Below are 21,226 nucleotides of genomic sequence, written 5' to 3' on the forward strand. Positions count from 1 at the left end.
TCAAGAAAATCAAGGAAAAGCCTGAACAAATAAAAAACGTCTTAAGATTGTCTTGTTGAAAGATACAGCCCCGGCACAACTTCAACTTTGTTACTGATTCCTGGACATTGTTCTCCAGAATCTGCTGATATTGAGAGGAATCCATGAACCCTTCAACTTTAACAAGATTCCCCGTCCCTGCACTGGCCACACAGCCCCACAGCATGATGAAACCACCACCAAATGTTACTGTAGGCAGCAAGCAATGCCCAAATAACTCTATTTTAGTTTCATTATTTATTTATTAGCACCTTATTCCAAAATGAAGCTGGCTTGTCCAAATGTGCTTTAGCATACCTGAAGCAACCCTGTTTGTGGCGTGTGCAGAGAAAGGGCTTTTTCCACATAACTCTTCCATAAAGCACCTCTTTGTGTAAATTGCACTGAATAGTTGAACGATGCACAGTGACACCATCTGCAGCAAGTTGATGTTGCAGGTCTTTGGAGCTGGTCTGTGGGTTGACTGTGACTGTTTCACCATCCTGCGCCTCTGTTTATCTGAGATTTTCCTTGGTCTGCCACTCCGGGCCTTAACTAGAACTGTGCCTGTGGTCTTCCATTTCCTCACAATGTTCCTCACAGCTGAAAATGAGAGCTTAAATCTCTGAGATAGCTTTCTATATCCTTCCCCTAAACCATGTTGAACAATAATTGTTTTCAGGTCATTTGAGAGTTGTTTTGAGGCTCCCATGTTGCCACTCTTCAGAAAAGATCCAAAGAGGAGAAACACTTACAATTGGCCTCCTTAAATACCCTTTCTGATGATTGGACTCACCTGTGTATGGAGGTCAGGGGTCACTGAGGTTACCAAACCAATTTTGAGTTCCAATAATTAGTGCTAAAGGTATTAAAATCAATAAGATATAAGGGTGCCTAAATGTATGCACATGCCTAATTTTGTTATTTTATTTCACTTCTCATATATCACTGTTTTTCTCCTATAAGATATATTTAACTGGAATTTTTTATCCAAACAACCAATGATTTATAAAGGAAAATCATGAACATGTACAGGGGTGCCCAAACTTTTTCATACCACTGTAAATATATATATATATATTTCTGTATACAGCCAAAGGGAGCACGAACAATTTAAGATTTAATGTAGAGATGTCAGATAATATATTCCAAAGATGCAAGTTAGTCAGTAAGTCAGGCAGTGGAGGAAAACATTAGCAAGAGCATTGAGTGTATACATTATACCATGTGATGCATAATCCTTTGAAATTCAAAATAAGTGCATAAGGAGCAGAGTCCAAGAAGAAAAGTGGAACAAGCTGTTATGACAGATCTAACTGTAAATCCTGATTGTTGTATGTAAGAGCATTTCTCAGAAAATGTTTGTTTGCAGTAAGCTGACAGATGTTTTCTTAACTGAATGCCATGGTTTTAGTTTGTACGCAAGAGGACTAAAAACATCCCAATGAGATGCTTGGAGCTTGTAGCACGACGTTTTTATTATTCACATGAATCTTTGAATACACATTTGACATAAAGGCAAAACAAAGAACAATCCAGGGAAGGCAGGTGAGGCAGAGCCGCTCAATGCGCAATCCATCACACACTGTGTTGATAAAGAATGTGTTGATTAATTGACGCGCGTCGGTTGGCGTATCTCTGAATGTCGCCAATATATTGCTCACAGATACGTTTATTTGCCTTGATTTTCCACAGTCTGGCCGATGCCTTTAACCATTACTGTAAAGTTTAATGTTTGTAAGGGTCTTATTTAGTACTGCTGATCGGAGATACAACCGCATTGAAAAGGCAAACTTGGAGGCACACGCTAATGAGCCTCCACAAATGTCACATCTCCATTGATGTGGAAAGCCTTTTAAAACTAAAGGAAAATAAGGTGGACTTTATCTACAGACAAAATCAAGTCGAGAAACGTTTTTTAATTTCAATTGCATAAAAAAAAGACAAAACCAAATAACATATAATAGAATATTTAAAAACTACATTTTGGCCTTAAATAAAATATTATTTGTTTTTCTCACGCTTATATTGACCCATTTAAAACTCAATATTGATCTTTGCAGCATAATTAACCTTTTTCCGGTTTTGCGTAAATCTAGCCAATCGCGGTAGGCCTGGCGCAATATTTACCAATCAGAAGCAACAAAAGGCGGGTCTATCTGTCATTACAGCATCACTTGTCTAATGCCATCGCTCGGGATTCTTCACTCGAGTTCCCACTAAACTTTACGGTAAATTACCATCAAGAATTAAAGCATATATTTTTTAAACTTCATTTTCGTTTGAAGAATGCTGTTGAGATATGAAATAACCAGTAGCCAATTGAATAAGTTACCCTTTTGGGTTTATATACTTATATACTATACTGACACTGAATGAGTCAGTGCCTCACCAACCACCTCACCTCACTGGAAAGTAATAAAAATGTTTTATTCTTTAATCTCCATCTCAATAGCTGTTTAGAGTAGACCTTGGCCAAACAGCCTATTTTTTTTTTATCAATATTGTGATTTCTTTGGTGGGCGGGGGAAACAAAAAGATTGTCATAGATTTTATCTTCATAATGCGATTTTTGGCTAACTGTGTTGAATGGGTCAGCAGGTCAGACTACTGACCTTAATTAATTTTTTTTTCCACCAGGTTAACAAATGTATTTCAGTATATAATTTCATTGCAACAATTGAATCTGACGGATAGGGAATTTACCCTCATTTCTACTGTAAAATAGCTTTGCACGTATGTTCTGCTATTAATATTAACTCTCTCTCCCACAAACACAATACTTTCAATTTCAATTACAATTATGTTAATATATTCTTGAACTAATGAAGGCAAATTTTGATGACACTTGGAATTATTATTATTTTATTAATGTCACAGTTATGATACGACATAGCATTCATAACTGAACATCTACAGTATGTTCCCCAACATTCATTCATACCATATATTTGTTAAAACAAAACCCATTTCAGACAGTGATAATCAATAGGAAATAATCATAATAAAAAAATCCTTCTGTGTAGTCTGGTATATATAGTGATGTCTGTAGTAGTCTCCTTTTAATGGCCACTGTGCAGCCAGCATACCAAACAGCGCCAAGACACCCTCAGTTGTGGCTTGAGGCCAGCAGGTCAGTTTGCAGCCTGTTTCATCGTAGGACCCTCAGGAAATTACTCCAAGGTCTCATAAAAGCAATTCATAAACATGTAAAATGTTGTGATAAAATACAAATTGCTGAACACACTTGGCTAGTGGGGATATGGTACAACAGCCGAACTTAACCCAAAACTGGGCAACTATAATTCTTAAGCTTTAAGGACAGTTGAACAAATGTGTGCTGGGAAAAGTTATAAATAATTATTAAGCAGAATCAAAGCATATCTTTCCAATTCTGTTACACTTTGATGAAAATATACAAAACTGCTGAACTTTCTGATGAGCTGGTGACAAGTCGAAGCTGCTTAGCGAATTATCAGGAATACAATAAGACATGGACTGATGGACAAATCTCCCATCCGTAAAAGGACTTAGTTCTACTTGCTTTAGCATCCGCCCCAGTAGGTGTGTGTGTCTGTGTGTCAGTTGTAAGCCGCCCTCTTGTCCAATTTCTCATTCTCTGTGCTTGTCTGTCTTTTCTTCCCCCATGCAACCTTCCTACCCAGCAAGCCCTTCTTTCTCTTTTTATTTCTCCCATTTCTACATAAGCAGTAGTCTTGTTTTAGTTTTGTTGCCTTCTTCTCTCATGTTGCCCTATTTCTTCCAACAGAATTTTGTTTTTTATACAAAAAACACCAAGGATAACATTTATACGTGTGCATGCCAGAGTGTGTTAAGAGTCTCCCAGATGAGGATTAGAAATGTTACAACAGTGCTGCAGCATGATAGGCAGGACATCTAACAAACTGAATTGTTTATTGACTTCTATGTATAGACCATATGTTGGAAAAACTTAATTTCATTCCCGCCACAAAGTCATGATGATGTCTGGTTTGCCCATTCCTAGAATCGCCACTAAGAATAGTACAATATGTACACTATTTTAAATTCATATTTATGGTATATAATTATATTATATTTATTAAAATTAATGAGTAGAAAACAGAGACATTATGCAAAAATATTTACACAAACATTTGTGCACTAAAATAAATAAACCATTGGTTGAATTTTACTATATACTTGTATTTTGTATTCATCATAACTCCATGGCAAAAAGTTTTCCTAAGGTAACGTGGCCCTTTATTAGCATCAAGTCAAGGGAGGCATATCTGAAATCCAAGCAAGTGTCAGGAGATGCCAGAGACATGACAGATTAGCAATGATGGCCATTTACTTGCCATATACACGGCTCGAGGTGCCACTGGGAGGATCTCACCGTTTCTCAGAAGTGATGGATAAAACAATCATCAACAAAATTGAGATTAATCCCTCAATGAAGAAAAATGTGATCAAAGATTTTAAATAAGGTCCTTCATATTGTAACACTGGTCAATAAAGTAACTATTAAACACCAGGGAAAATAATTTCAGGTTTTATATATTTATACATATCTTTAATTTTGGCTTGCTCAATAAATATTATTCTCTTTCCATCTCTCAAGAAAAGAGCAAACACTTCACTAATAACATTAGGTGCTCTCACTTTGACTTCTTGCTGTTTTCGAATGAATGCTGTCTTAATACTTAAAAATACTGTTTCCCGTTGTTCTTGCTTTCCATAGGACAATTTAAGATGGGAAATGAAAATCCAAATCAGCCAACTACTGCCACCTCGGCACACAAGGAACAGGCAAAGTGGATTTAATATATGAATCTGTATCCATAGTGCAGTCATTATAAAAAAAAAAACGTTTGTTTTGCTTCTCTCGCCCCTCCCATCCTCTTCACCTTCTACAGAAGGAAGACTAAGAGCCTACTGACCAGCAGCGACCATCTGGTCGGGGAACTGCAAGGCCTCCGACTGGAAGTCTCTGCAGAGAGTGGTGAGGACCGTGGAGAAGATCATCGGGACACCACTCCCCCCCATCCAGGACGTTGCAAAAACACGCTGTCTGAACAGGGCCCACAGAATTCTGTCTGACCCCACCCACCCCCTCTATGGACTGTTTGCTCTCCTGGCGTCTAGAAGCTAAGGTTCCGCAGCATCCGCTGCAGAACAGAAAGATTTAGTAACAGCTTCTTCCCTCTGGCCATCAGACTGTTGAATGAAATATAACTTCGAGCTATGCAATATTTCAAATGTTATGTATTTATTCTATTTATACCATATTGCACCATTTTTAACGTATTAATATTTATATTAAAGGTTGCCAAGCAACGAAATTTCGTTGCCAGTTTCACTGGTTTTCTATGCAATGACAATAAAAGAAAGTCTAAACGCTAAAGTCTAAAGTCTTAACAAGAAGGAGCTGTCTCGCCTGCAGTTGATTCAGAACTCTGCAGCGAGAATTCTAACTCGCTCAAGTAGAAGAACTCACATTTTTCCGATCCTTAAAACTCTTCACTGGCTTCCAGTTTCTTTCAGGATCAACTTTAAAATTATGGTTCTTACTTTCAGAGCTATTCATGGTCAGGCTCCTCCTTACATCACTGATCTGATCCAGCCTTACACCCCAGCTCGGGCTCTGAGGTCTGTGGATCAGAATCTACTTATGGTTCCTCGCACACGGTTCAGGACCAGAGGAGAGAAATCTTTTCACGCTGTTGCTCCTAAGCTTTGGAACAATCTTCCTCTCTCTTTGGGCTTGATGGAGTCTACTGACTCCTTTAAGAAACATCTTAAGACGTTTCTATTTGTTCAGGCTTTTCCTTGATTTTCTGGAACTCCTGTTGTGTTATCAGTTTTATCTTGCCCTTTAAAGTATATACTTTATTGAGAATTGTTTTGATTGTTTAAGCGCTTTGTGACCCTGTTCTGGAAAAGCGCTATACAAATAAAAATTACTTACTTACTTACTTACGGTCAACCTGGTTATAAGATCGAGAATTTTTTGAGTTTATTGGGAAAATATGTGAGATGGGAGGCATTTAAAGCTTTCTTGAGAGGACAAACGATTATCTTTACCTGTCACAAAAACAAAAGATTCAACAAGAAATGGAGTAGCTGGAAAAATCAATAAAAGAGATTAAAAGTCTTTCAAAATAGTGACCACCAATTACTCTCGGAACTGCAAAAACTTAAGGCCCAATATAACTTGTTATCCACAAATGCAGAGAATTTAATGAGACTTAGGCATTCATATTATGAACAGGGGGGAGAGGCTGGAAAAATGCTAGCATGGCGCATAAAACATCAACAATCAGAGAGGGCAATAAACTGCATCAAATTAAGTAAAGGAACTACAACTGTTGTTTCAAAATAAATAAATAACACTTTTTTAAAATTTTATGAGAATTTATACTTCTCCTTATACAACTGGGTAGCTCCAAACCTGCAAAAGGATTTTTTAGATTTGGTTGAAAAATGAAATAGAAATTGAACCAATTACTATTGGCTATCCGTAAACACACCAATATTAATGGAATAGCAGTTGAAAATATGGAACATAAAATGTCTCTGTATGCGGACGATGTAGTTCTTTGTTGTTCCAACTTAAGAGACACTACCAAATTTACTAAAACTGATTACAGAGTGAGGAGTTTTTTCAGGATACAAAAAGAAACAACACAAAGTCAAATACAGATCTGGAAAAAATTAAGAGACCGCTACAAAATGAGTTTCTCTGATTTTGCTACTTGTAGGTATGTGTTTTAGTGAAATTAATATTTTTGTTTCATTCTATAAACTACTGAAAACATTTCTGCCTGATTCCAAATAAAAATATTGTCATATAGGGCATTTATTTTCAGAAAATGACAAATTGTCAAAATAACAAATAAGATGCAATGTGAAGAAAACAAGATCATATTCATTTTTAAATTTAGTCAGTGGCTGTCTGTTGTTGTCCCCAGTGTCTGCTGCTTGACCTTGTTCTTATGAACCGCCATTTTATAAATTTTAAGTATGGAAGCAACCTGACGCTCACTGTATCCCTCAGCCAGTAAAGCCAGAATTGAACCTTTCTTTTCCTCACTCAAAACTTTCTTTTCAACTCTTTTGGCATGGTCAATAGTTATTGTTTGATTCCAATTATTTTGAAGGTACTTATAGCACTGTCATTGCCATCCAGCTGGTCCTATTGCAACAGGATTGTGATGAACACAGCAGTGTTCTTTATACTTTGCCTCCTTTAATAAGATTAGGTTCAGGTGATCACCTAATCATTATCTAATTAAGCAGAATGAGCTGTGCTTGTGTTGGAATTCAACAGACGCTGGAATGGAATGGCTTTCATACATGTGGAGATGCTGATTTCAGAAAAAAATTAACTGGTCTCTTAATTTTTTCCAGAGCTGTATAATGTTCTTGCCAGAACAAGAGAGACTTAACCCACCAATGTCTATTTTCAACAGCAAAAAATGGCTTTGCTTATCTGGGTGTGAAAATTCCTCCTTCAATTAAAGATATAATTCCAGGAAATTACAAGCCATTATTATAACTGATGGACAAAACGGCCCATATCAATGATTGGTCGTGTTAACATTTTAAAGATGACCAAAGATATTGTACCTTTTCTAGTCAATTCCATTATCTCTATCTCAATCCTTTTTTCAGGCGCTCAAGAAAACCTTTACAAACTTTATGTCATAGTTCTATGTTTACCTCCCCGTGGTACATTCGTATTGCTTTTTGTTGCAGAGGAGGAGTCACCAGCTGCAGGGGATTGGGCAATCAAGGAGCAATGCTGAAAGGTCCAACGGTCCATGAACGCATCCCCAGAAGATCTTTTTTACATACTTGGTAAAAGTTTGTTCCCGATCGTTCCGTCGCTACCTCTTTGTCTATAGTCATTCTTGGACTCTCCTGGCGTTGCCACTGTTTTTTTTTACAGCTTTTATAGTCGCTGATTTTTGTTTTTTGTTGTATTTTAGATCGCCTGCAGGCTGGACTCCTCGGTTCCCCTTCACCTTTTTTCTTCCTGTTGGACGTTTTGTGTTCCGGAGTTTTTCCCACATCGACTGTTTGGAGTTGTACGTATTTCAAGAGACTCTTTTAAAGAAATCAAACTTTTAAAATACTTTATTCCGCTCTTGAATCCTCAGATCCTTACATACAACACTTTATATGGAATAAAAAAAGTCCAAGAATTAGACTTTCACTGTTGTATCTGCCAAAGACTTTTTCATACCTTAATCCGTACTTCTGGGCTGCTCAAATTAGAGCTGCAATGTTTTATTTTGAACATCCCCCTGACGTGGGTTACAGTGCCAAATGCTTAAAATTCCAATAAATCTATACATTTACTCGGCAGCAAAGAAAAAACTTTTCAAACAAACAAAAAACCCATTTTTGAGAAACACAATTGACATATGGTATCGCACATTTGGGTGAGACGACAGCATTATCTCAATTCTCACCAATTTAAGGAAACAATGACTTCCTTTCTTTAAATTCGAAGTTACCCCCTACCCCCCACGACTCTTTTAGAAAACCTCATCATAAAGCACTTGCAGCAAAAGTTACGAGCATGGAGAATGGATTTGAATGAAGATGTGACTGAAGATGAATGGAGGGAAGTATGCACTTTAGCTTAAACTCAATCAGTGAACTCTAACTCGAAGTTGCTTCAATATAACTGGTTAAGTAGACAATACATGTCACCTGCTTAATTACACCACTTTAATCCAAATATCCCGGACACTTGTATAAAATGCATTCAACATAAGGGGTCACCATGTCAATGTATATGTGAGTGTCGAAACAGTTTTTTCTTTCTGGGAAAAGGTCTTAGAATTTAGTGGCAAAATGATTGGAAAGAATATTCCATTTAATCCCAAACTTTGTATTTTGAATATATACCCTGCTGGTTGTGTGACCTCAAGAGAGATAACGTTGCTAAATATTTGTTTTCTTGAAGCAAAAGGATGTATTGCTCTCTCATGGAAGAACGCGGTCCCTTGCGGAGTCTCTCAATGGCTCAAAGGAATGACTTATAACCTTTTGTCGAAAAGGTAAACTGGAAATATTTTGAAAGATATGGAAAATGTTTTATGACTTTCTGGAACATTTTAACATGGATAATTTGATTTGAATAAGAATTATTATAGAGGTTTGCGGGATGGGCTGACAGATTGCAGGATTTGGATAAGCTAAAAAATATGGAATAATATATTTACCATTACAATATTACCATAACTCCTTTTTAATCGAGTATGAACCAAATTTCAATCAAACATTGTAGATGTATTTTGTTTTAATAGGATCCAAGTGAAATAATTTAAAAAAAAATACCAATCATGACACAATTCAATGCCAAACGAATTTGTTAACATTTTCAGCAACCAAATAATCTGATTGAATAATAATAATAATAATAATAATAATAATAAAATTAATTGAACAATTAAGGATAAAGACTATGCCATTTTATGTTGTTTAAAATACAGAAATACAGCAAGATAAGTAAAAAATATACAAGGCAGCTCTTCGGAAAGCCAGAGCCAGCTATTACTCATCTTTTATAGAAGCTAATAAGATAACTCCAAGTTCTTATTCAGCACAGAGCCATCAGTCCATTGAGCAGTCCATCCCTCCACATCCCAGTAGCAGTGATTTTATGAACTTTTTTAATGAAAAATCGTAACTATTAGAGAATAGATTCAAGACCTGCTAAATTCTTCTAATACAACCGGTGCAGCCTCACCGGACACAGACACTATGACTGATACATATTTTGACTCCTTTCTACCAGTGAGTCCTCGACAGCTGTCCCGGGTTGTTTCCTCCTCAAAGTCCACAACATGTCTTCTCGATCCTATTCCCACATGGCTACTTAAAGAACTGTTCCCCTTACTTAGCACTTTCATACTTAACATTATTAACTTGTCAATAACATCAGGCTATGTGCCTCAGATTTTTAAAGTTGCAGTAATTAAACCTCTGCTTAAAAAACCCATTTGTGATCCAGAGGTCCTCACTAACTATAGGCCTATCTCTAATCTTCTCTTCATTTCAAAACTTCTGGAGAAAGTGGTAACAAGTCAGCTCTGTGATTATCTCCAGGACAATGATCAATTTGAGGTGTTTCAGTCTGGTTTTAGGGAACACCACAGCACAGAGACCGCCCTGGTAAAAGTAAGTAACGACCTACTGATGGCCTCTGATCAGGGCCATGTTTCAGTTCTTGTTCTTCTAGATCTCAGTGCTGCATTTGACACTGTCGACCACCAAATCCTTCTACAGAGGCTAGAAAACCATATAGGCATTCGTGGAACTGCTCTTAACTGGTTTAAATCTTACCTGTCGGATAGAACGCACTATGTACATGTCAACCACCTCTCATCGACACAGACTAAGGTCAGCTATGGTGTCCCACAAGGTTCTGTTCTTGGTCCAATACTATTCACAATCTATATGCTCCCACTAGTGGACTTGATCAGAAGACACTCTCTAAACTTTCACTGTTATGCTGATGACACCCAACTCTACTTGTCCATGAACCAGATGAAAGAAATCAGCTAACACAACTACAGTCCTGTATTACAGATATCAAGTCCTGGATGACCAAAAACTTCCTCCTACTGAACTCGGAAAAGACTGAGGTTTTACTAGTTGGTCCGCAGCATCTCAGACAATCTTTAACTAATGATCTAGCTTTACATAATGGACTTGCTCCTGCTACTAGCACCACTGTAAAGAATCTGGGTGTATGCTTTGACGAGGACTTATCATTTAACTCACACATAAAACAAATCTCACGGACTGCTTACTTCCACCTTCGTAACATTTCAAAAATCAGGCACTTCCTTCGTTTAGATGCTGCTGAGAAGCTCATCCATGCTTTTGTAACTTCCAGGCTGGACTATTGTAACTCTCTTCTGTCAGGACGTTCTAAAAAGTCTCTCAGAACTCTTCAGCTCATTCAGAACTCTGCAGCACGTGTCCTGACTAAGACTAAGAGGCGCGAACATATTTCGCCTGTGCTGTCTTCCCTACATTGGCTTCCTGTAGAATTTAGAATACAATTTAAAATCCTTCTCCTAACCTATAAAGCCTTACATGGTCTAGCACCAACATACATTAAAGATTTAATCTAAACTTACCAACCCTCTAGGACCTTACGATCCTTAAACTCTGATCTATTAGTTACCACAAATCTCTAAATGTAGATTTGGAGCCAGGGCCTTCAGTTTTCAAGCCCCTCTGCTGTGGAACCAACTACCGGCTTCAGTCCGGAGGGCAGGCACCCTCTCTATATTTAAAAACAATCTTAAAACCTTACTTTTCGATAAAGCCTATAACTAACTTAACTGTTTATCTTTAGCTGCTATAACTAACTTAACTGTTTATCTTAGCTGCTATAGGCTGAGAATGCTGGAGGAGTTTTAGACACCGAGCTCTGTATATCCTTCTTTTCTGCATTACATTCATCAGCTGTGCAGTTTAAACCCACACCTTTTTATTTCTCTCTTCACCACGTCATCAGATCCCGAGTTCTCTCCAGCACCTCCATGGACTCTCTCATTTTCCTCGCCATAGCTCACTGTACAGCTCACTGTACAGTGTTTCGCTTCTTGCTCTTTGTTGAATTGCTGGGATCTATTTTTCCTTAATCAACTATAGTCTTATTTCAACTGTATAGTGTATTGAGATAACTTTGTTATGATAAGACACTTTAAATACAATTGAATTGAATTGAAAAGGGAGCTGCATTGTGCCTTTTTAGATCTGGAAAAAGCCTATGACAGGGTGCAGAGAGAGGAATTATGGTACCGTAAGGTAAGGTAAAACTTTATTGATTTATATGAAATTGTTTTTTCCAACAGCCAGCAATTTTCCATAAACAATGCAAAATGATAAATAAAAATAAAATAAGAAGAAGAACATAAAGAGAAAAAGAACAAGATGACACAATCTAAGTCTAAAGATAAAGATAAAGAACATAGGTCAAAAAAACAAGAACAACAAAGACAAAGGATACAAAGACTAACATAGAACAGAACATCCAGATACTCTCACTCCACTCCTGCCCCCGAACTCAGAATTGTACAATTTAATAGCCCGAGGAATGAATGAGTCCCTGAGTCTATTAGTGTTGCACCTGGGTAGGAGCATTCGTGCACTCATTCTGCTTCTCTGCTCACTGATGACAGTGTTCAGAGGATGACTGTCATCATCCATGATGGACAGTAGTTTGTTCAGTGATCTCCTCTCAGCAACTGTCACCAGTGAGTCCAGCTCCATGCCAACAACAGAGCCAGCCCTCCTGATCAACCTGTTGACACTCCTCTTGGACACATTTCCACCCCAACACACCACAGCATAGAACATGACACTGGCCACCACAGACTGGTAGAACATGCAGAGGAGCTTCTTGCAGATGTTAAATGATCGAAGCCTCCTCAGGCTCAGGCGTACTGTATGAGGAAGTCTGGAGTGGCAGAGAAGTAGCCGTGCCCTCACCTCAGAACTGGCGGAAACCAGTGAGACCCAGGTACACCCATCTACTGTCCTGAGGAGTCTCAACTCAACTTTATTCATAAAGCACTTTAAAAACAACAAAAGTCGTTACAAAGTGCTGTACAGTGACATAAAAGAAAGCACAGTTAAAACACACAAAGGTAAAACAATATCAAATAAAACAAGTAAAAAGCATTAAAAACAGCTCAGGGTCTCATGCAGTGTTAAAAGCCAGGGAATAAAAGTGGGTTTTAAGACGAGATTTAAAAATGGAGCCTCTCTGACGCTCACGGTCAAGTTGTTCCAGAGCCGGGGTGCAGCAACCAAGAAAGCTCTGTCCTCTCTGAGTTTCCTCTTGGACCTCGGCACTGCAGTAGAAGTAGTTGATCAGCCGACCTGAGGCAGCGTGCAGGAGCATGAAGGTGGAGCAGCTCAGAGAGGTAAAATAATCTTAAAATTAACTCTAAAGTGCACAGGCAGTCAGTGGAGGGAGACCGGGATGGGAGTTATGTGGTCCCTCTTACGTGTCCTAGTTAAAAGCCGAGCCGCAGCATTTTGCACCAACTGGAGACGTGCAAAAGACGACTGGCCGACTCCAAAATAAAGTGTGTTACAGTAATCCAGCCGGGTTGTGATAAAGGCATGGATTACTGTTTCAAAGTGCTGTCTTGCTAAAAAGTGCTTTACCTTCGCCAGCCGCCTCAGGTGAAAAGCTGGACAGAACTGCTCCTACCTGCTTGTCCATATTGAAATCCTTTTCCATCTTAAAACCCAACTTAGAAATGATAGGTTTCATAAAATGAACCAAGGGTCCGAAGTCAGTGGATGGGGGTCAACAGAGCCATGGGGCTCAAAAACGATGACTTCGGTCTTCTTTTCATTCAAATGTAAAAAGTTGAGGGCCATCCAGTCTTTAAAGCCCTCAAGACACAGCAAGAGAGGTTGGAGCGAGAAGGCCTGACCCTTCTTAAGAGGCACATATATTTGTGTGTCATTGGCATAGTAATGAAAGAAGATTCCATGCTTTCGCAGGATGGAACCCAAGGGTAAAATGTAAAGGGAAAATAGCAGGGGCCCTAAAATTGACCCCTGAGGAACCCCATGGGCCTGAAATTCGCCAGTTCAGTTTTATCTAGACCGTTTTTTTCAGAAGTGGTTGGATGACAGCATCCTCTAACCTCTGCGGGACAACATTGGAACACAGACTGCTATTAATTATTTCCAACACCGACTCAGCTAAGCTCAGAAAAACTAGCTGAAAATAGTGAGGAGGTACGGCATTATCCGGGGAACCTGAAGGCTTGCTGTAGCCAACCAGGTCATTTAAAACCTCCACAGTCACATGTTAAAAAAAATATTTTAAATGGTAAATGACACACAGCACCACGTCGGAGCGACCCACCTCAAATAATGATGCTTCAAAACAGGCCAGAAGTAGTCTTCATGGAAGAGTTTTAGCCAAAAAGCCATTCCTCCGACATGAACATGGTAACATGGCCAAGAGACTCAACTATGCAGGAAAGCATAGGAACTGGAGTGCAGAAAATAGGAGCAGGTGCTCTGGACTGATGAATCAAAATGTGAAATATTTGGCTGTAGCAGAATGCAGTTTGTTCGCCGAAGGGCTGGAGAGCGGTACAATAATGAGTGTCTACAGGCAACAGTGAAACATGGTGGAGGGTCCTTGCAAGTTTGGGGCTGCATTTCTGCAAATGGAGTTGGAGATTTGGTCAGGATTAATGGTTTTCTCAATGCTGAGAAATATAAGCAGATATTTATCCATCATGCAATACCATCAGGTAGGCGTATGATTGGCCCAACATTTATTCTGCAGCAGGACAACGACCCCCAAGCATACAGCCAATGTCATTAAGAAATATCTTCAGCGTAAAGAAGAAGTCCTGGAAGTGATGGTATGGCCCCCACAGAGCCCTGATCTCAAGAGAGCAACATCCATGAATTTATTCAGTCTGGCTTCCGCAAACTCTAACTCTACGGAGACAGCCTTACTGAAAGTGTCTAATGAAATCATTATGTCAGCTCATTCTGGTAAATGCACTGTTCTGGTTCTCTGGGATCTGTCCTAAGCATTTGACACAGTTGATCACCAGATCCGGCTGGGACTGTAAGGATCCCAGCCAGGACTAAATGCACTGTTACAGTGACTCTCGTCATACATTAGCCAATCTCATAAGGTCCCCATCAGCGGATCTGTTGTGTGGAGTTTCTCAAGGTTCTGTTTTGGGTCCTTTATTATTTTTGCTGTATTCTGTTCCCTTGGGTGAAATCATTCAGATATTTCCTGATGTTTCTTACCACATTTTTGAATTGAATTTTTTTTTATGACAACTTTATTGCTCGTTTAATCCAACTGAGCCCCAGAGGCTGAACTGCTTAGTCAATTGCGTGGTAGAGATGAAACAATAGCTAGTGGAAGTGAAAACACTTAAATGTGGACAAAACCGGAAGTGCTTAATGATAAAATTCCAGGGTTGAGTCAGTACATGGGTGACTTAGGCCAGTCTGGAAAGAACTATTGCTGCTCTGTGTCTGACTCCTTCAAGAAACATCTTTTGCAGGCTTTTTCTTAATTTGCTTGGGGCTGCTGTTTGTCCCTTTGTTGTCTTGGCCTGTTAAAGTTATTAAATGAATATGTATTTAAACACTTTGTGACCTTGGTCTGTGCAAGGAGTTTTCAAATATAAATTACTTACTTACTTACATTATATACAACAAAAAAAATGTATAACACAATGATTATTTAAAATATGAAAAAAAAAAATTCTGTCATGTCATTTGCATTAAACAAGTTTGATTTTGAAATGAACTTGTTGCACTTTAGGAAAACAATGAAATGTGTCCTTTGTTTCAACTTTTTCTTTCATAAGCATTTATAAAGTGAGAATTATTTAACCAGGAGCTGAGACAGAAATTGAAAAATTCCATACAAACCTTAATTTTAAGTTGCCAGGCGATGGTTGCCCATCAAAAACCGATACCATATCAAAGTCTTCCTCCAGTGCCAGAGTGATGAATGTAAGCTGGATTCTGTTTCTCTCCCCGGTTATTATCAGCCATGTGCAGTTGGCATAGTTGGGGTACCCGTGGGGAAATCCCGGCGATTCTATGGTTCCATTCAGGCTTTGGACTACAGCACCACAGGATTCTGCTGAAAGAGAAAAGTACATTAGATTATTATTTTAAACTTCAATACCTTGTCTTCAAAAAGAGGTTGCCCACTCAGCTTCGGGCCATTACACATCTGCTTACCATATCATATCATTGCTTACCATATTAAAGAAGCCAATGAAAATCCTTACATATATACAGTATATATATATATATATAAACAATATATATATATATATATATAATGGTAAGAAATATGCTGATACAATTGATTGTCAAAAGTACATTCAAGTATTAGGCACAAGAACTGGATCGCAAAAGTCGCTAAAGGGACACCCAACGGCACAATCCATTTACCTTTATCTGTGATTAGCTGATGCCAGGCACACTGGCATTACTTTTACCCTATTGATTTCTTGACTGAAAAAAGGGAAAAACTGTATGGAAGTAGATCAGTGTAATCTGACTTTTTAATGGTTGAATTTAACATTTAAAATGTTGAAGCATTTATTGATTTCTTTTGTTTAAGCTTTTTGTATTAATTTAACTCAATCATTTCTATATTAAAGGTTACATTTTGTTGAGACACATCAAATTAAACACATCACAGTCACCCTTGCCAATGTTTCATCTTCTTCACAGTACAAAGCTTATTAAGAGACTTATTCTCCCCAGAGACGAGCTCATTCTGACGTTGAGAAGACAAAGTTTGTGTGTTACCAACTGTGCAATACAGGCTATGTGGGTAGGGCTCTGGCAAACGAGCTCTGTGACAGGTTGATCTGACCGTCAAAGCATTCCTGCTTTGGTTGAACGCAAGATGTGATGTAAGCTTTTTTCAGACCCCATTAATCAGACATTAAAACCATTATACCAACGTTGCGAATTTGAAAGGCTACAATTGATCAAATATTAAATATAGATGTTGGGTTTTTAAATGATTGGAATCAAAAAATTGAAATCTGTAAAAAAAAATTCAACCATTCAGTATTATGATAATTATAAAAATAATAATTAATAGTTATTTATAAGTATACCGTATATACAGATTAAAAAGCATAAGTGAAAAATACTATGTGGGCTACAGAACCATTACTGTTAAGGGGTTTGACGGATTTCAACTCTGGAGTTGCTACTGAAGAGAGTTGCGATCAAGGGTAGGTCATCTCAGAGAATCCACTACGTTTGGATACCTTAGAAGGACTAGGGACTCGATTATTGTTCAATATCAGATGGTTAAGGGTTTGAAATTCATTACATAAAATGTTATCATTCATATAGCTTCAATTATATAGTTAGGATGGAACATGGTTAAAATAAAATTATACTGAAATGGGCCAAATTCATTATCGAACCCCACATAAATCTATAAATCATTAAACAACAAAATATAAAATCAGAATGGTCAAAGATGGAAAAGAAATTCAAGGCCTCCATGCTGAAGCTGCTGTCCGAGTGACGCAGACCTTAAAGACGAGACAACAAAACTATGTCAAGGGACTCTTTTTTAATCAAATTAAATTAATGACTGAAGTATTGATAAAAACTATAAAATTAGCTTATATCATCTTCAAATTAATTCTATATAGACTATATATTGTGATACTAAAAATCTTGCAAACCTGCATAATTAGAGATGCCTATTTTTGTATTGAGTGCACAGATATTCTGTTTACACTAAAAAATGTGTCATTCAATGTACAATTCCTATTCGTGTCAATTATACAAAAGAGCGTTTGTCAAGGATATTTAATAGTACATTTCAATCTACTGTCCTTTTTCATCAAATAACAGCAATTGATATTCACATGTTCTGGCACTGCCTCCTCCTCATATGTAACATCTTGTTCTGCGAGATTTACATGCTTACTTACATTTCCATTAGTGACAAGATTTATTTTTGTGCCTTACAGAATTTCCACAAGTAGCTACAAAAATATCATTGCTACTGCTACTCAAATATTGATGAATGCCAAATTTCCACAGCTCATTTTTTTTTTTTTTTCTCACATTTCATTATGAGGTAGGTGAATACCAGTCAGAAAGCTAAGCTATATGCTACCCATTTTTGCGCATAGCCAATTAAAAGGAAAACCACGTAGAAGTAGTTTAGGTAACATTGATTAATAAGAGCGCTCTATTTAGACAATTACATAGATAATGAAAGTATAGCTACTATCTATAACAGAAAACAAACGCAGGCTTTTTTTGTAGAATGATTTTTTTATAGCCATGCATATTTCCTTCCAAATATTCTTAAAATTGAAATTTCTCACACAGACATTTTTCTGCAGTTTCGTCTTGGCCAGATGTTGCTTGTACAAAGGCTCACTCAAGTACCTATGCAAAGTCCATAAGACTCAGGCTGGAAGAGAGACACACGTAAAAAGCAAAATTCAAACCATCTGGAGAGTCCAGATTAATTTCAGATCATTCTCTTCTCTCTTTCTAACCCAATTCCCCTCTACCCATCAGCTTTTTTTCATCCTGCTTCCAGTAGTCTCCCTCTTTTGTCCACAGTCGTTCTACCACTATATCTCCACTCTGAGCAAATGTGATGAGAGGGAGAGATTTAGAAAGGTATATGCATCTTCATGTGTGATATAGTGTTAACATTATTTGTTTCTTTAAATCTAATTATAGTTATCAGGCATATGGTTATATACAAGATGATCCCGTAAATAAAATATTAGCAAACATTATCTTAGTGTCGCACATCACATTGATGTGTTCTCCTTACATTTTATGAACTCATTATGATCTCACTGCTTCGCTCAGTACCCTAGAGAGCTCAATCGACACAAAAGGTATAGGGGTGGTGGGTACTGAATAGAAAAGGTTAAAAATAATTTGATTTAAGTTCATACTCTTAAATATTTGCTACTCATTAACAATGTTAATAATGTTATTCTTAATAACCCCCCAAATGTATATGCAAGTGTTAAGCATTTGTTTCAGAAAGTCTTGTTTGGATTAATCCTAAAATATCAGAATGCTAGATATTACAGAATATTCTTTGTTGGATATTAATACATAGGTGCTTGTTAAGTTTGATCACTTGACAACCAAGACACCATTTTAGCAACAGAAATATGTACATAGATGTTAAACATATTTGTATTAAATATTCTGGTGCAGCAGGTTGCGGTTTGTGATGCTCTGAATCAAGGTCTTGATTCAAAGACTTTATACGTTTTACCTTAGTATCTATGGAAGTATATCAGTGGCATCAGAATATTACATTTTTGAATTTAACATTTCAAATATTGTAACATTGAGTTATTATTTGAATAATTGAATTCAATAATTTGAATATTGAAAGGTTTAATTTGTCTTAATTGAATAATTGAATTCATTTGAATATTGAAAGGTTTCATTTGTCTTTGTTGAATGATTGAATTCAGGAGTTTGAATATAAATAGGTTGCATTTTTTATTGAATAATAAATAAATAAAAATTTGAAATTAAAAAAATTCAAGATTATAATATTTGAAATGCCATACAATTTAAGTATATTCAATATTATGATTGCACTGATATACTACCAGAGGTATCAGACCTTTGTAAATGGTGTCTGAAAATTGTATTATGTGCTGTGGAGGAGGTATCAAGGAACTACTGAATGCTCAAAGCGTAAATCATATTTTAGGAATGTCTATACTTAACCCTGTTTGTTGAAGCTACAATGAAGGAATGTAGGATTGAGTATATCCCTGTACACCAAGAAGGGTGCATTAGAAACATCTAATTTAAAAAAGCTTTACTAAAAATGAAAAGGAGGAAAGCTGGTTGAAGACTGACAACATATTCACTAAAAGATGAAAAAAAACAAGAACAAGAACAAAGTGCAATAAAAAGAAAGTGCAAGGTTACACAATCCAAGTCTTATAAAAATAATATAGTCATAAAATAATAGATCAAAGAAAAATAACAAAGGCAAAGGATACAAAGATTAACATTGAATATCATCCTCTTTTTGCTCCACTCCTGTCTCCAAACTCAGAATTAAACAGCCAAATAGCATGAGGAATGAATGTGTCCTTGAGTCTATTAGTGTTGCATCTTGGAAGGAGCATTCATGCACTCCAACTGTTTCTCTGCTCACTGGTGACAGTGTTCAGAGGATGACTGTCATCATCCATGATGGACAGTAGTTTGTTCAGTGATCTCCTCTCAGCAACTGTCACCAGTGAGTCCAACTTCATGCCAACCACAGAGCCAGCCCTCCTGATCAACCTGTCCACCATGTTGACACTCCTCTTCGACACATTCCCACCCCAACACACCACAGCCTAGAACAGGACACTGGCCACCACAGACTGGTAGAACATGCAGAGGAGCTTCCTGCAGATGTTAAATGATCGGAGCCTCCTCAGAAAGTACAGTTTACTCTGAACTTTCTTATATACATGGTCTGTGTTGCAGGACCAGTCCAGTTTACTGTCCAGCCACACATCGAGGTACTTATAGTTGTGAACTATCTCCACCTCATCACCTCTGACGACACTGGACGTGGCTTTGTCCTGAACCTCCCAAAGTCAAAGACCAGCTCCTTGGTCTTTGAGATGTTCACCTGCAAGTGGGTCCTCTCACTCCAGTCCACAAAGTCACTCAAATCAACACATTGCAAATATACGATTGATTTGTTCTTCACAGGTCTTAAGAAATAAAGAGACTATAACGTGTTTCTTTGCCTACTTTGGTCGGGCCCACTAAAACTAAACTAACTAACTAAAATAATAACAATTAATAATTAACCCACCATTTCTTACATATCTTACAGAAATATGTTATCATTAAATATCTAATGTTCTTCTAAATTGTACAACTTTATGAGTTGAGAATGAGCAGCAAAGGTTGAGCATCCCAGTAAAATCCTGACCAGGTCCAGGGCAAATAAATCAAACCCAGAGCCTTTGTTCCCAGAGCACCAGGCCACAAGTCAAATGCATCTTTCTGAGTTACACAATGGTTAATCATTCGCTGCAATGAATCAATACTGGCTATAAAACAAGTTGAGGGGAAGAGAAGACAGAGAAATCTGGTCTCTTTTTTTGCAGCCTTTGAGTCGTCACCTCTGGTTCCTGTGTCCCTATCTTTGTCTTTTTATGTCAGAATCGTAGTTTCTCTTCCACAATCTTCAGCTGTAGAACTCGATTAACCTCATTTTACTTCAATCCAGAAGGCAAAGGGAAGTTATCAGGCGCTTAAGTTTGCACGTCAACCTCCACTTTTTTAAGGGTTTCTTTAGACACATGTGGTTTGGCCCTCAAAACTAAGTTGTCTGGAAAAACATTTTATCAATCCGTGGAGGTGATTGAGCTGCTTAATGCTGCAGAGATGGAGGGCGACTTTTTTATTTCGGTACTTCTTGGCTGTGAGGAAGGCCGGGGCTGGATAGACACTCACTCATTTCCTTTGTTGACATCAAACGTCTGCTGAATGCTCTACCGCTCTTCTATATGAGGGTAGTTACATAGATAGACTGCTGGACAGATAACTTTGCCTTTTGGCTTAGCTCTCTTTTTACCAACAATGATCAGCAGCGTTCACATTACTGCTCACTTAGCCCAACCCC

The 21,226-nt window shown here is 37.7% G+C and overlaps 1 protein-coding gene across 1 annotated transcript in view; it reads right to left on the reverse strand.

The window, feature by feature from the left end:
- The window catches only part of LOC148078931 (CUB and sushi domain-containing protein 1-like), a 462,769-nt gene that overhangs the window by 297,004 nt on the left and 144,539 nt on the right, over positions 1-21,226 (reverse strand). The window contains exon 2 of the mRNA XM_087792967.1: positions 15,472-15,688. Coding sequence (XP_087649093.1) covers positions 15,472-15,688 — 217 coding nt within the window. The remainder of the gene's footprint in view (positions 1-15,471; positions 15,689-21,226) is intronic.

The sequence above is a fragment of the Callionymus lyra genome, chromosome 6 (assembly GCF_982586985.1).
Source record: "Callionymus lyra chromosome 6, fCalLyr1.hap1.1, whole genome shotgun sequence".
NCBI classification, from domain to species: domain Eukaryota; kingdom Metazoa; phylum Chordata; class Actinopteri; order Syngnathiformes; family Callionymidae; genus Callionymus; species Callionymus lyra.